Consider the following 14301-nt stretch of genomic DNA (forward strand, 5'->3'; position numbering starts at 1 on the left):
CTTCGCTTTGGCTCCTTGGCTGGCTGGGGGGAAGGTGGTTTCTGGGCTGTGCACGCACCTGGGGCCTCACTGTGTGCAGGTCCCCGGTGGTTTTGGGGTGTTGAGGCTGTCACAGGCAGCTGGATGAGTTGTGGGCTCAGACCTGCCCTGAGAGCCCTCCTCTAAGCAAGGCTGGTGCTGGGGCCACGTGAGCATCACTTACGCAGGGGTCATCCCTCCAGAGTTCTCCTGGACATTTAGGGTCCTGCCTGCTTTCTCAGAATGCCTCACCTCTCAGGGCCAGGATAGTCTCTTGTCTACCACATACATGCATGTAGATACATGTATTTTCAGTAGGCATCCCTACTCACGCCTCTTTATGGAGAAAGCTGGCAAAAGCTTTGAAAAGGTATCCCAAAAAGATGGGGTGGGGGCAAGAAAACAACTACGAAGGCCAAGAACTATTATGTTTTCACATGTTGTGGTGCAGGGCTGGCTGATGGAGTGCGAGCTTGTGTTTGCCGGGGCTGAAGGGCAGTTGATCAAGCAGCTTAGCCAGGCTGCTGGCAGATATTTAACCAGTGACCCTTGGTAGGCTCACTCCGATCTTTGTTTTCTCCTGCTAGGGAACAGGCAGAATTGTTATATATGTGTGATTCCCCCCCCCCCCCTTAGCAAAAATAGCTTTTGAAGCAAACAGGAAATTACAGAGACTAAAGAGTGCAATAAAGAGTGAAGAAAGTCTAGCAGCTACCTCACGTGCCTGGATTTGTCTACAAATCCAGCTCCAGGTCGGGTGTCGCTTGACCAAAGGCAACCAGAGTGCCCCAAAACTGCTAGAAATCGGGGGACCCGTGCCTGCCCCCTCAGACCTGGGGGAGCCAAAAGCATCTTGCCTCGGAGGAAGGAGCGTGAGGGGAGCATCTTCCCCCCAACACACCCCGACGAGGGGGCCACACAGAGGGTTTGTGGGGTGGGAGAGGGGTCGGCGCTGGCTGTGACCCCGTGGGGCTGGCGCCCGGCTATGCTGGCGGAGGTGCCGCCCCACAGTGGAGCTCGTTACCCCCGGCCGGGGCGGGCTGGGCCTGCCGGGCTCCTGCGGTAGCGGGGCCGGGGGAGCCAGGAGGCCGCAGCCGCGCCGCCCAGCGTGGCCGCCAGGTGTCGCCCCCGCCCCGAGGCCTCGCCCGCTGCCAAGATGGCGGCCGCGGTTCTGGCAGGTTTTCCAGCGCCGCTCCCGGCCCCTCCGGGACCAGCCAAAGCTTGCCTCCCCGCCAAAACCGTCGCGTTGCCACGAAGTGGAAAGAAATATAATATATATGTGGTAGTTCCGGGTCTCTTTCAGTGTGTTTGGGGACCAGGCATGCGCGTGGCGAGCAGTTCCCTTCAACATCCCGCTGTCCCGATGGTTGGTTGTGAGGTGCAGGCAGCTGCCTGCCCCTGCCTGTTGGAGGACACCCCCTCTGTGCTGAGCCCGCTGGTGCTCTCCATCAGCTTGTGGTCTTCCTTGGACACCTTCATCTCACCCGGCAGAAAAGGCAGGCAGGGGCTGCCTTGTCATGGACAAAGTAGGACCCGAAACCAAAGGAATACTCCAGGAATACCTGGAATAGGGTAGCTGGAGAGGATATTCCAGGGATAGCTGGAATATCAACCCCACCTGCTCATCCCCCTTGCTGCCGGGCTCCTCCAGAGGCATGTAGCCCCACTGTAACAACGGGGCCAGCACAGATGCTCTATGAATGCTAGAGAGGTCAGAGGCTCCTGGTCCCTTGCCACGCTTGCTCTGTAGCTGGTCTTACCCCATCTTAATCTGGCAGCAGTGATGGAAGAAGGGTGAGTGAGAAGAAAGCAGGAGAGATCGGTGGCAAGAGGCACAAGCCCTCTGCCTTCATCTGTCTAAAGAGGAAGCTGCTGATCTCCTTTAGGAGACACAGTGGTATTGCTGCTGACAGGATTAAATCCCACTATTTCCTGCTGGTGCTCTCCTGCCCTGGTGCCATGGATATGAGGACCCCACCCCGACTGATGCCACACTCACAGTATGCTTGTCACATACTCCTGCCCAGCATGGGGTCCTCTCCCTCAGACCGACACTGTGAGTGAAGGGTCCCTGGTATAGGACCCATGATCTCCATCAGACCACCTCCTCCAGGAACAGGCTGTGTCCTCCCCACTCTGCCTTCATGCCTGACATCCCTGCTACAGCAGGCATTCCCCAAGGTTCACTCTTCTAATAGCCAGATAAGGATGTCCCATGGCAGACTGCTTCTATCTCTGTCAAATCAGCCCTTCCCAGTGGCATCCAAGGAGTTTTCCCATCATCTCCTCTGCTCTGGATCTGCAGTCAGCAGAGCTGGTTCCAAACTCCCCTGGGGAGAAGACCCAGACCCCAGACTACTGTTTGCCTTCTGCAGACTGACTTGAACCTCAGCCTGAAGCCTTGCAGAGCTGCTGTGTTGAGACCAAGATGGAGGAATCAGATCTTTCCCCTTTACTACCAGCTGGGCAAGGCCGGACAGGAGCAAAGCCCATGACTGCACCAGGGGAGACTGTCACCCAGCTCTGAGCAGGTTGCCATTCCCTTGCTGGAAATACCAGCAGGATTAAGAGTACTTTGAGAAGCACCTGGAGAACCCACAGGGACTGCCTGAGTTCAGTGAGCAACACAGCCTAGCTACTACAGGCAACATGAGAGCTGGTCCTAGGGAACACCCATGCAGCTGTATAAGGCACTGATTGCGTGCTTATATCTGGAGCTGCACCTTGGGGCTATAGCTCTGCCCCAGTGAGTGCTGAGCTAACCCAGCTGCTTTTCTGCCTGCCTGCCTGATCTGGAGGAGTAAACTGCAGGCAGGTGAGGGCTTTCCTTCTCTCTGGAAGGACTTTGCCATGGGAGAATGGTTTGCAGGATCTACTGGGATCTGCTGGGTGCAGGCTCTGCAAGTGCTGGCTGTAAGTGTGGGGTTTGCAAGGGGTTGGGGGAGCTGGATGGGGGCTTTTCAGAGTGTGCATCTGGGGGGAATAGCAATCAGGGGGATCAGAGCCCCTGGAGCAGAGTGAAGGAGGTTCTGTGGTCCCTGGCTGCCACCCCAGGTAGGACCTGGTTGCTGGCCCTGGCTCTGCAAGCTGTGGTCAGAGAGGGGGTCCCCACTCCCCTGGAGTGGGGTGGTTAGAGCTGTCGGCCCTCCCTCCTAGCAGGGCATAGTTGGATTTAGGTTGCTTTTGGGAAGAGAAGGGATGGGTCTCCAGCTCAGAAGTGTGTCCCAGCCCTTGTCTGGTGGTGGTTGGTGCTTAGTACCTACTTGGAGCATCCACTGAGGGCTGTGTCTGCTTCTTTTGGTGTGGGCTGGGCAGGTATCTTGTGGGTGCTGGTTGCTCAGGTGTGAGCTGGGCACAGAGCAGGGACATAAGAGGGGGGCTCCTTGTGATGCAGAGGCATGAAGAGGGGGTGTCTGCAACCCTTGCTTTTTCAAGCAGACCTGGAAAGAGGAGCAGGCCCTGGTAGCTGCAACTGAGGATGGCGTTTGCAGTAGCTGTGAGACCCTGTGCTCCACATTCCCTGCGTCTGTGGGAGAGGGGCTAGGGAGGTGGCTGCCGGGCTGGGGCAGGAAGGACATAGGTGTCTGCTGGTGCCTGCCTCCTCTAGCTTAGTGGTGAGCATGCTGCCTTGGAGAGTACAGTAAACATGTGCTGTGGGGACTAAATAGTATGCAACATCACTGCCAGCAGGGAAGGTAAACAGATGACTGTCTTATGCCATTAAATAAGTGGGATCTAGAGAGAGATGGGTCAGTTTTAGGCTGCTCTTCAGAAAAAGCCAATGTGTCCTTCTATAACCAGAGACTGTGGTGAGTTTTGAAGCAGAGGTCTTGAAACCACAGGTGGATTTCTAAGCTGAGAGCATTTTGTCCTCAGGAAAAGGAGGCAGTACCTGAATTCCAGGGAGACAAACAAGCAGCTCCTCTTAAAGGATTTAAGCTCTTCTAACTGGGTCTTCTCTCCACAGAGGTGTGTCCCTGCCAGGTTCTGTAGCCTACAGGTTTCTGTTCCAGGCTCTCAGGGGAGTCTGAGATCTTCTCTCCAGGGTGTTAGTATCCTGCCAACCAGTGCACCTGCCTAGTGACCAGAACACTGGGATGCTGAGACCCAGCACCCAGGCAAGGGAGTCTACCACAGCAGGGAAACATCTTGGGGGGGGGGTGTGCGCTGTAGAGAAAATATGCCTGTTGGGAAGGTGCCTGATCAGGCCAAGAGGCCTAGTTTCCATCCAAGCCTTGCTCCTACCCACACTGGGTGCGTTCCTGACTTTCACATAAGAATTCTCTGGAGGATGTTGTTGTAGAGGAATTAACCCAAGAATGGCATGCAGCATGGCCACTTCCCAAGGCCTGGGGGGCATCTGTGTCCCACTCGAAAGAACAGCTCAAAGGTAAAGAAGCCCAAAGCTGCTCAGCTCGAGACAGGTGTCTTGGGAGTATGCAGAAGCAGGACTTTGTCCTGTGGGCTCTGGCAGTGATCAATGCTAGTGCTGGGCTGTTGCTGAGCTAATACCCTGGGCACTTGGGGATGCCTGGAGCAGGCATTAGACTAGCAAGTGCTCTGCATGTATTGAGTCCAACTGGCTTGTCTGGGAAGACAATGTGTGTCATCAAGGTGTGCCTTTCTATCTGTGCAGCGATGGTATAAGGCTGGCATTCCCCTGCTTGGATTGCTTCCCTGTGGGACTGTGCACTATGAGCTTGCATATGTGCTGCAACAGGCCTGATGTGAATTGTTTTTATTTCCCCTCACTCTCTGGCACACATGGGTATTTGAGAGCCCTAAGTGGGACCTTCCTGACTTGTGTACCTATAAAACATCTCCTGTAAAGCCTCACGATGTGCACACCAGGTTTGCACATGGCACTGACCAACATCTTGAAGTGTAGCTGAAGACTTAGTAATTGAGTTGCTCCTGTTCTTTCAAATGGCAAGCGTGACCAGCTGTTGTTATGTAGTCTGTCCTCCAGTCCTTCTGGGAAATCACACCATGATTATATATCTGGCTTAAGAAATTTTTTCCTTAATCAGACTGGGCCTCACAAAGAGGTTGCCACTTAGTGGTAATTACTTGCTTTAGAAGCTGAATGTCTCCTGAGGGTTGCAAATAGGGGATTATCAAATTAATTAGTTAAACCAAGATGTGCTTTTGTGAAGCCAAGGCCTGCTTTACTTGTGATCAGAAATAAAGGTTTAAATATTATTAAACTGCATGCAACCTACTCTTGTCTTCCTAATGCAGAGAGAACTAGTTCTTTCCTGAAACATTGGTACAGAGGGCCGCTTGCAGCTCTGCCTGCTGCAGCACTTGTTGCTTTTATTTGACAAAACCTTTACAAGCAAACATCTATCACTGGTCTTAAGGCACCTGCTTGTGCTAAGTGGGGTCTAATGCTGCTTCTTGGTGGCTTCCCATGTTTTTATAAGCTGCCAAGTGGAAGGGGAATGGGGTTCACAGTTGGTAGCTTGGTGGGATTGTAATGTACCTTTCTGGAATGTGTACTTTCAGGGCACAGCTTAATCCATGGGACGCCTGCATAGCCATGTGCGTGGACATGGGAGCTGGTGGAAAGCCCCAGTCTGGTGATGAGGAGATGCCCAGAAGTAAATTCAGAGGCATCCACTTATCAGTGGGTTGGCAGGGGCTGTAGGGCCCAGAGTGCTTCTCTGCCCCAGCCTGATCCTGGACTCTCCTTTCCCTCAGAAGCCCCTACGGATATAGGAAGTTCCCTATGCTGTGCTGAGGGCTACACCAGTGATCAAGCTAATGTGGAATGCGTGGGGGTGTTTTCCAAAAAGCTGTTGGCTGCTGTAGCGCAATCGTCTAGCTAGCATGCATATTGCACAACTTTCCCTAGGTCAGAAGATGTCCTTATCTGGCATCTAAAACGTCTGTCCTGTGTTTCTTCCAGCACAGCTAAGTCCTATTCGTAAAAGCATTGAGCTTTCCCTGATTTGCGCAACTGAAAATAAGCAGAGCTCTGGTAGCAGTGACTCAAAGGCAGTGGTCCCTTGCCTGCCTCCTACCTCTGCCTGCACTCTCTACCAGCTCTTATGGTGTTCTGGGTACTACTTTGGCAGGCACCTGAGAAACGCTACAGCTCCAGAGACCAGATCCACCAAAGGGGAAGGGGACAGAGCAGGGAAAAGAGGCGTGGGTCTGAAGTTAACAACCCCTGACACTTCAGAATAGTTGATGTACTGACCCTTCTCCCACCCCATCCTCTTTCGACTCTGGGGAGGCCCCACAGCCTTCAAAGTTTGGCTCCCTGTCCTTCCTGATGTCAGCGTTTGCCTTTTGCCGTATTTCACCTCTGGGACAAGTTGTGCTTAGCAGTAGTTGGCTGCTGCCACAGGTGGGTACCAAAGTATTTCACTGAGGGTAGAATTGCCCATCCGTCCATGCAAAGGACCAGGGTCTGCTGAATGTGAAGCTGGAGCACCCTAGCCTCTGCCAGCAGCCTATTGCACTGGCTTCAGCAATCAAACCAACCCTGAGGAAAGTACAGGCCTCATGCAAAAGCAAGGAGCTGTTCCTGCAAGGAGACAGTGGGAGACTGTGTTGGGGAACAAGTGCGGCATTGTTGCCAGCCTCAGTCAAGAGGGGCTTTTTAACACCCACTGAAGTGCTGGCTACAGCTGTCTCCCATGTGCTTGTGTGGGAAATAGATCTACAATGCAGGAGAGGAGGGAAAGTCTGCTTTGTGATATTTAAAAAAAAAAAAAGCTATATCCAGCCATGAGTAAACAGCAGTGCAATGTTCCCCTTAGTGCAGTGCCACAGCACAGGAAATCACGTCACTGCCTCTGACTGGGATGGGGGTGAGCTAAACTTGGGCTCTTCAGCCTGGAAGTCCTTGGCGGGGGAAGGTGCTCCTGAGCTTTGGGGGCAGTGTAGAAAAGGGAGGAGGTGCGAGGTCGGGCTCTAAGCTGCTTTTGTGTTAGCCCATTCCCCTTCTGCTTCTATAACTGTATACCTACAGCAATCAACTTTCCTGCATTGTCCTGTGTGGTGTTGGGTTGGGAACTTGTGGAAACCTTCCCGTTGTCATCTCCACAACTGAGCTGGCCACTGCACTGCAAAAAGTGTGTGCTAATGGTTATAAAGTTTGAGAAGGACCTGGATAGTGAGTGTTGGCTGTATGGTCTGGGGAGCGCTGGCTCTGTCCCTGGTCACAGAGGTGGAAAATGGGTTGGGAACCAGATATGGGCTCTGTGTGCTTACACAGTGCCCACCCCATCTGTTCGTGGGGATGCTGCAAACTCCTACACCAGCCCCTGAAAGTGCTGCTTTTCTCTTTGGCCTTCAAGGAGCTGGAATTAGGTGACTTGACAGTGTCTTACCTGCTAACTCAGAGCTAAAAGAGAAGGCAACCTTGTACTCCCAGGTCTGTGCAAGCCACCTGAAGGGGTGAGGAAGCGGCTCTGCTGGGGAAGTATGCCAGGTTCCTCCTGCTACGAATATGAGGGGAAAGGAAAGGCTCTCCTGCATCCACAGACAAGATCACAATTTCCTTTTAGTTGTTGTGGATGACAACAACCAGGTGGTGCCTGTGCTGGGTTGTTAATACCCTTTGCATTAGCAGGGATGCTCTCCTTCACATAGCTTGGGATTATCAACAGATCTCAGCTGACATGGGCTGGAGGTTCTCACCTCTAAGGTGCGCTGCAGGCAGTGCCCCGCTGCTGTACGGAGAAGGCTGTCAGAGGCCATGGGGAAGCCTCTGCAAGCAAGGACTGCTTGAAAGACAAGCACTGAACAGCGAGGCAGCTGCTCAGCTCTGGTCTACTGTCAGTGTAGCATCTCCTTTTAGGAGGGCATCTCTTTCTGCTTAAGGAAAGCAAAGTGCATCCCTGCAGGGACTGTCATCCATCCTTGCTGCCCATAGGAAACTCAACAGCACATCAAGCATCTGGTGTATTGAAGGGTTGGCTTTGGGACTGCTCGAAGCCTTGTTTGCTGGTTATGTCTGAAAACATGCCATGAGGCCATCACATGCAATGGGTTTTAGGGCCAACTGTTGGCAGTCCTCCCTGCAGAGGAGTATCCGGAGGTGTTCTTGAGCCAGACCAGCCTGCGTGGGCTCTGCTGCTGGCCCTGTGGAGCAGGGCTTGGGAAGGCTGGGGGGCCTCCCCTTGAGCCCAGGCAGCAGATATGTCTGGTAGCCATCACTCCAGCTTCAGCAGGCAAGTACCCTGTGTTCCTCTACTGAGCTTGTCCATGGAGGGGACATCTTCCCTCCTGCTGTAGGTCCTCATGTCCTGCCTGAGTCACCTTTCCTCATGGGATGTGACCTCTCCCAGAAGCAGGGACAGCCAGGTATCAGCACCGTGGCCCCCTTTATGGAGGGTCCGTCCCCATCAAGGCTGATGAGACCATGCACTGTTTGGCCAAGGCTGGGGAGGCAGCTTCCAGTCCGAAGTCCTTCTGCCAGGCCCTGCATCTTGTGTCCAGGGCTCTGGGGCTTTGCCTGTATGTGTCACTTCCCACCCCGCTTCCCATTACACAAAGACTTTGTGTGTCAGCAGATCCTGGGATGCCCTGCGGCACCTGACTCTTCCCTCCCTCTCTGCCTCTGTGGCTCTGCCCTTTTCCCGTTGTCACTTCTGTAAGCTGCTGCCTGCCTGTTTGGTGACCTTCCCCACTGCTTGGGCAGTATTTTGGCCCCTGGCCATCTTAAACAATTAATCGAGGGGTGGAGAAACTTGCCATGTTAAATTACTTCCTCCTTTGGGAGGGGGTGAGGTCTCCACATCTCTCGCCTGACACCAATGCAGTTTGTTGCTGTTGCCTGAAGCAATCACTGCCTCTCTGTTTTCCTTCTAGAAGTTAGAAAAACAATATTTCAGAGCACACTTTCTGCGTTTCTTGGCATTTTGCTTAACCTGCAGTGCTACCTCAGGATCTCTCAGAGCGGAGAAACTTCTCTGGACTTAGAGAAAACCAAGCCAAGAGGAGGTGGGGAGAGGGCTTTGCTGGAAACCGCTTTGGGAAGCTGGAGACCTTCTTGGGATGCCTGCCGTGGGCTTGTTCTCCTCTAGCAGCTATTCAGATCTTCACGGGTGAAGTCAGTTCCCTGCCACGGAGCATCTGCATTAAGCAGGTCTGTGCAAAGGGCCAGGCGTGCTCTGAGGGACGCAGATAGCAGTGATTCCATAGTAAGCAGCCTGAGAGTGTTGCTGGCTCTGTCTGTCTTCATAAGGTCCCCACAGGGCTGGGGAAGGCGGCACCCTGTGCTCGCTATGCCCCTCTGCCGTCTAGCACTGGAGTTGGCTGTCAGAGAAACCTTCAAGGTCCCCTGCTCAGCCCCGGTAGTGTCATGAGTTAGATTAGTTGGAGCTGTGCTGGGGGCGGTGAGGGCTTGGATTACAGTCCAGAACTAAAAGTGCTTCAGTGGTTCACGTCGGACAGGAGAGGAGACGCCTCGTCGCACACATGGAGGAAAAAGAGAAAAAACACTGCCTTTGGAAGTGAGGGGGAATAAAGGAGGCCGGGAACATGGTAAGGAAATCTCTGCGAAGGGCTTTCGCCCTGGGCACAAGCAGGGCTGCACGGGATGGAGCCGCTATCGCGGCAGCCTGCCTGGAGCCAGTGTATGGCGCTAGCTGGGAGCGGGGAAGTACCGCCGCTAGCTGGAAATAGGAAACTGCTTTTCTGGAACTTCCTGTTACTCAGATGTGATGCTATACCCTGGGGTGCCAGCCCTGAACGGTGGCTGCAGGGGCACAGGGCTGGTCCCCTGTGGGGTCCCTAGTGGGGGCACAGCCCTGGAGCAAGGGACTGGGACAGGGCAGGTCAGGCAGGGCCCTGTCTTTCGGGCTGACCAGGTGCTAGGCTCTCCCCCTGCCCTCGCTCTTTGCCAGTTGGGCTCCTGGGCTGTGGGTGCTGTCCCCTTGCAGAGCCTGGGGAAGGGGAGAGCATAGGCTGCTTTTCTCCTGCTCAGGGTGGACATCCAGGGGTTCAGAGAAACCCTGGGAGCTGGGCTGGGGATCTCTCCCTTTCAGTGTCAAGTTCTGCACGTGGGCATCCTTATTTGGGGAGGGGAGAGACTGGTGAGCCCAGCTGGGCAGAATAGCACCCCATCTACCTGGGAGTGGCTGCAGGGTAGTCCTCTGCCCAGCCCCCCCGGCACTGCCCTGCAAACAGAGGTGCCCAGCCCTGGGGTGCTGGAGGCTAGAGGGATCGCTTAACCCTGTGGCGAGATTCCACTGAGCATCAGTCTGGCTTCTGATGGCTTGTTCCTGGGCTCAGGCTGCAATCTATGTGTCCAGCAGCCCTAAATCTCCTGGACGTGTCCTTCTGTGTCATGGGCTGCCCCTCCACAGCAGAGGGAACAAAGTCCGTGGGGGGGACAAGCAGCTTCTGTTGCTGCTGTGCCTGGCAGTGACGTGCTCCTTCTTAAAAGCAGTTCCTGGGCTTGGAGAAGCTTGCCTTTCATTGAAGGAAGAGTTGCCCAACTTTTGGCTCTGCAGCCTGAGCTAAGCTCACGGACCCATGACTCTTCCCTTTGCCACCCTCCAGCTCCTCTGTCAAGGACCCCGTAGTTCTCTGTACCCTCACATGCCTGTGTCAGAGCTGTGGTGTGCTCTCCTCTCCCATGCCGCAGGCATCTTGCTTGGACTTCCCCAGCCCAGTCAGGAGAGCTCTTTCCCTTGCTCCATGCCTAGTGTGTTCCTGGCAATTTTTGTTCTATGCTGCTTCTGGTATAAAGTTGAAATTAAAGGAGAGCACTGTTTGGGGTTGTGCAGGGTTGGTGCCATCCCTTGCAGTCCCATGGGCTTCATTTTGCCATGGAGGCTGGAGCACTGCTTGTGAAACTCTGCTCTGGGAGACTTGAGGGAAGAGGCTGCCTGCTGCTACTCTGCTCTTGCAAGCTGGAGGTGACTTTCTGATTCCTAAGTGCTTCATCCCCAGTTTGGGTCCTTCACCTTGTTCTAATGTGTGATGCAAAAGGTGTCTGAAGCAGGGATCTTTGCATGGAGCAGTGTCACGGCAAGCCCAGGTGCAACAGTTGGGTTGTGGGTGTGCAAGGACCATGCATCATTGCTGAGGAGGGATCATGTGCCTCTCAGGGTGCTGAGTTCAGGCTAGGCAGCTGCAAGGAGCTGGAACTAGAGACCAAGCTGCCACAGACACAGCAATGGGCACTGTCCGAACTGCAGTTTCCTGTGGTCCATGGTAGGTGTTCATTCTCAGCATCATGGTAGACCAGTCTGCCTTTTGGGAGGTGTGATCTGTGAGTGGCTGAGTTGTGACTATAGCTCCAAGCTGTTCTGTTTGTCTTGGTTTTGGTGTCCTGGTGAATCGACCAAACCCTGCAGGCAAAAGATTTGGATCTATGTAAACATGGGTCAGTCTGTTGGCCTGCATGAGACTTGCCCCTTGCCTCTGGCAGTCCACAGGACTCTGAGGCTTGGCTCCTGATGGGTGTCTGGCATGGTGCAACTGCTGGCTGCCCTGTTCTGTGTGAAGCAGGTGATTCCTCTTCATGGGGTGTCTGTCATGCTTCAGTATTATAAATGGTGTGGTACATGTATGGGTACATAGGGTTGTTGTGGCTGGAGGATGCCTAAAGCACCAAATGTATACGGTACCTTAGGCCAAAGTTGCCCACTACAACTGACTTTTGCAGCTGTGAAAACCCCATAGTGTGAGCAAGGCAGGAGCCTGGCTGTGCTCTGTCTACCCTCCTCATCCCATCAGGGCTTTTGTGGCTGGGGATCTGCCCTTTTTCCCCGGTAGTGATTTCCCCTCTGTTGGAGAGGGAGTGATCTTCACCTTGCCTGGTGCCTGCTGCTAGATGGGGCACAGGAGATGGTCAAGGTGTACGGCTGGACCACAGTCCATGCCACATGAGGAATAGTTTTCATCCAAGCAGGTGCAAAACCCTGTGCTCTTGGGTGGGTTGACTGGAGGCAAAGCGAGCAACAGCCCTGCTCCTCCACTACACTGTGTGGGGGTCTGGTTCCCAGCCTCTGTCCCCAGGTTGTGAAGGATAGCTGCCTCTTTGGGAAATTGCTCAAGCTGCAGCAGCCGGCTAGAGAGCCCAGGGCTGCTTTTTCACCCTTGCTAGGGTGGTTGCTGCTGCTTTTCCAGGGTAGCTGGGGCACTGTGGACCCAGCAAGGGTCCTGCAACTGTGTGTCTTGGACTTGTCTGGGCCGCTCCTCTCATATGGTGGCATGCTCCAAGTCTAGTCATCATGTAGATGTGTAGAGCAGGGCCTGTGTGTATCACAAACAGCGTGCAATTGATGGTGTCTTCCTACAGAGAAGTTCAGGTGGCACCTCTGTGTGGGCAGGAGAGAGGATGGGTTTCAGCAGAAAATATAGTCTTTCTTTTATCCTCTGGTTATGTCTTCTCCTGGGGTGGGAGGGAAATGAGTCTGGGAATCACAAAGAGCTTTAAGCATTGGGGATCTTTCTTTCTGTGCCAAAGCCATGAGCAAGATGTTGGAACACAGACGAAGCCCAGAGACATAATCCTGAGCACATGGAAGTGGTTTGAAAGCATCTTCTCTGGAGTAATAAGGATGACAACTTGCGCTTAATGCCCAGCTTCTTTCCAAAAACGCTGGGCAGGTGAACATGCTGTTCATTGTAGCAATGAAAATAGTGGCTAAATGCAGGTGACAGGACAGCTGCATCCATGCACTGCTGCCCAACATTCACCATATGTGTTCTAGTACTAGGTGGGAATGGAAACAGCAAGGATTTATGGTGAGATGCTGCAGGTGTCCAAGGAGCCCTGTATGCTGAGTGTTGGCACTTACTTTCTGAAAATCTGCATCCTGCAGCATAACCACCTCTGGCTGTGCCCCTGGCCATCTACCCCCATCTGCACTTAGCCCTGATGGCACACCCTGCTCCTTAGTGGGAAGTTAGCAGAAGAGATCACAACATGAGAGCCTCATGAGCATCTTGTGGCTGCTGCTTCAGAAAAGAGAGCCAGCCAGCATGTCTGCCTCTAAGTACAAGAGCAGAGTTATGGCCTCTCAGCTCCCAGAGCCTAATTTTCTAGCTTTACCTCAAGCACAAGCCTGTCTGCAACAGCTGTGCAAAACTGAACCATCCTATAGACTGTGAGCACAGTCTAAAACTGAGTATCAGTGCTGAGTGTGGGTGGAAGTCACAGATACAGGGGCTACAGGCCCCTTTTTAACAGAGCTTTTTCAGCTCTTTGTTACTAACAGTCAAGGTGTCTTCTGCAGAAGCTATAAACTCAACCCACCTGTGGGCACTCAACATCAGAGCACCTTTTGCTCCTATTCCTCTCTTTCTCTCTCTCTCACATGCAGGACCCCCTTGTTCCTGTCCTGCAGAGCTCAGTGTAGCCAAGGTCTGAAAAAGTGAGTAGTAGCACCAGAATCGGATGTGTTACTGGCTGAAGAGCAATAAGAAGCAAGGATAGCCTGCTAGGGTGAGCTGCCCACTCCTGGTGGTGGGATACTCTGTGCTGTGCGTTCTACGCCACTCGTGATACCTGGTTTGCAACTCAGAGAAGTGAATGGATGTGCCCTTGTTGACTCTGAAGGTTTGACCATGCTAATATCTCTGATGCACAGAGTGCCTCATCTCTGTTGGCTATCCTACTCTTTCATTAAAAAGTGAAGGGAAAAAAATGGGGCCTTTATTGTGGTAAGTGCTTCTGGCTGGTTTCATATGTATCTTTTTTTTTTTTTTTTGTAATGTTTTTTACAACTATGGACACCAAGTTGAAACTTCCAATACCAAAGCAGCACAGAATGAATCTGAAAATCTTTGTCTGCTCAAACTTACCATCCTGCCATCAGTCTGGGATGCCCAGGATGAGCCCTTGCTCCAGCTGGGGCAACCAGCCTTTGATATGAATGGAATCAAATGGCTTAGCAGAAGATCAGCGGGGACCAGCTGAAGACTTGCTTGTGCTCCTCCTGAACATCAGTGGATGCAGTAGAGGGGAGGGTCCATGGGGCCTTATGGTCACCTGCAATGGGATGCGAGGCTGTGGCTGGCTGGCTGTTGGTTTGCATGGTACAGGGAAGAAAAGCTGCAGGAGTTCTGATGTTCTGAGCTAGGTGTCCACCTTGAGCTTCGCAGCCTGCGTTAGGTGTGGCAGTGTTCACAGGAGATGGAGTTGTGAGGCTTCCTGAGCAGGTTCCATCAGAATGATACCTTCCCTGAGGCTGCCTGTCAAATCTCAGTGGCTCCCAACAAAAAAATTGTGCTGCTGAGTCTCCAACGTGGTTAAAGGATGTGGATTATTTGCTGTCTGTTGTCATCTTTCTGAATACATTTACCTTTTGA

The 14301-nt window shown here is 53.2% G+C and overlaps 1 protein-coding gene across 3 annotated transcripts in view; it reads left to right on the forward strand.

The window, feature by feature from the left end:
- The first annotated feature begins 9379 nt into the window (after positions 1 to 9379).
- PLEKHG4 (pleckstrin homology and RhoGEF domain containing G4) overlaps positions 9380 to 14301 on the forward strand; it is an 87973-nt gene continuing 83051 nt past the window's right edge. For all 3 annotated transcript variants that reach the window (XM_075101852.1, XM_075101853.1, XM_075101851.1), the window contains exon 1: positions 9380 to 9519. In XM_075101852.1, the coding sequence (XP_074957953.1) occupies positions 9517 to 9519 (3 nt within the window). In that variant the 5' untranslated portion in view covers positions 9380 to 9516. The remainder of the gene's footprint in view (positions 9520 to 14301) is intronic.

Source organism: Phalacrocorax aristotelis, chromosome 8, assembly GCF_949628215.1.
Source record: "Phalacrocorax aristotelis chromosome 8, bGulAri2.1, whole genome shotgun sequence".
Lineage (NCBI taxonomy): Eukaryota > Metazoa > Chordata > Aves > Suliformes > Phalacrocoracidae > Phalacrocorax > Phalacrocorax aristotelis.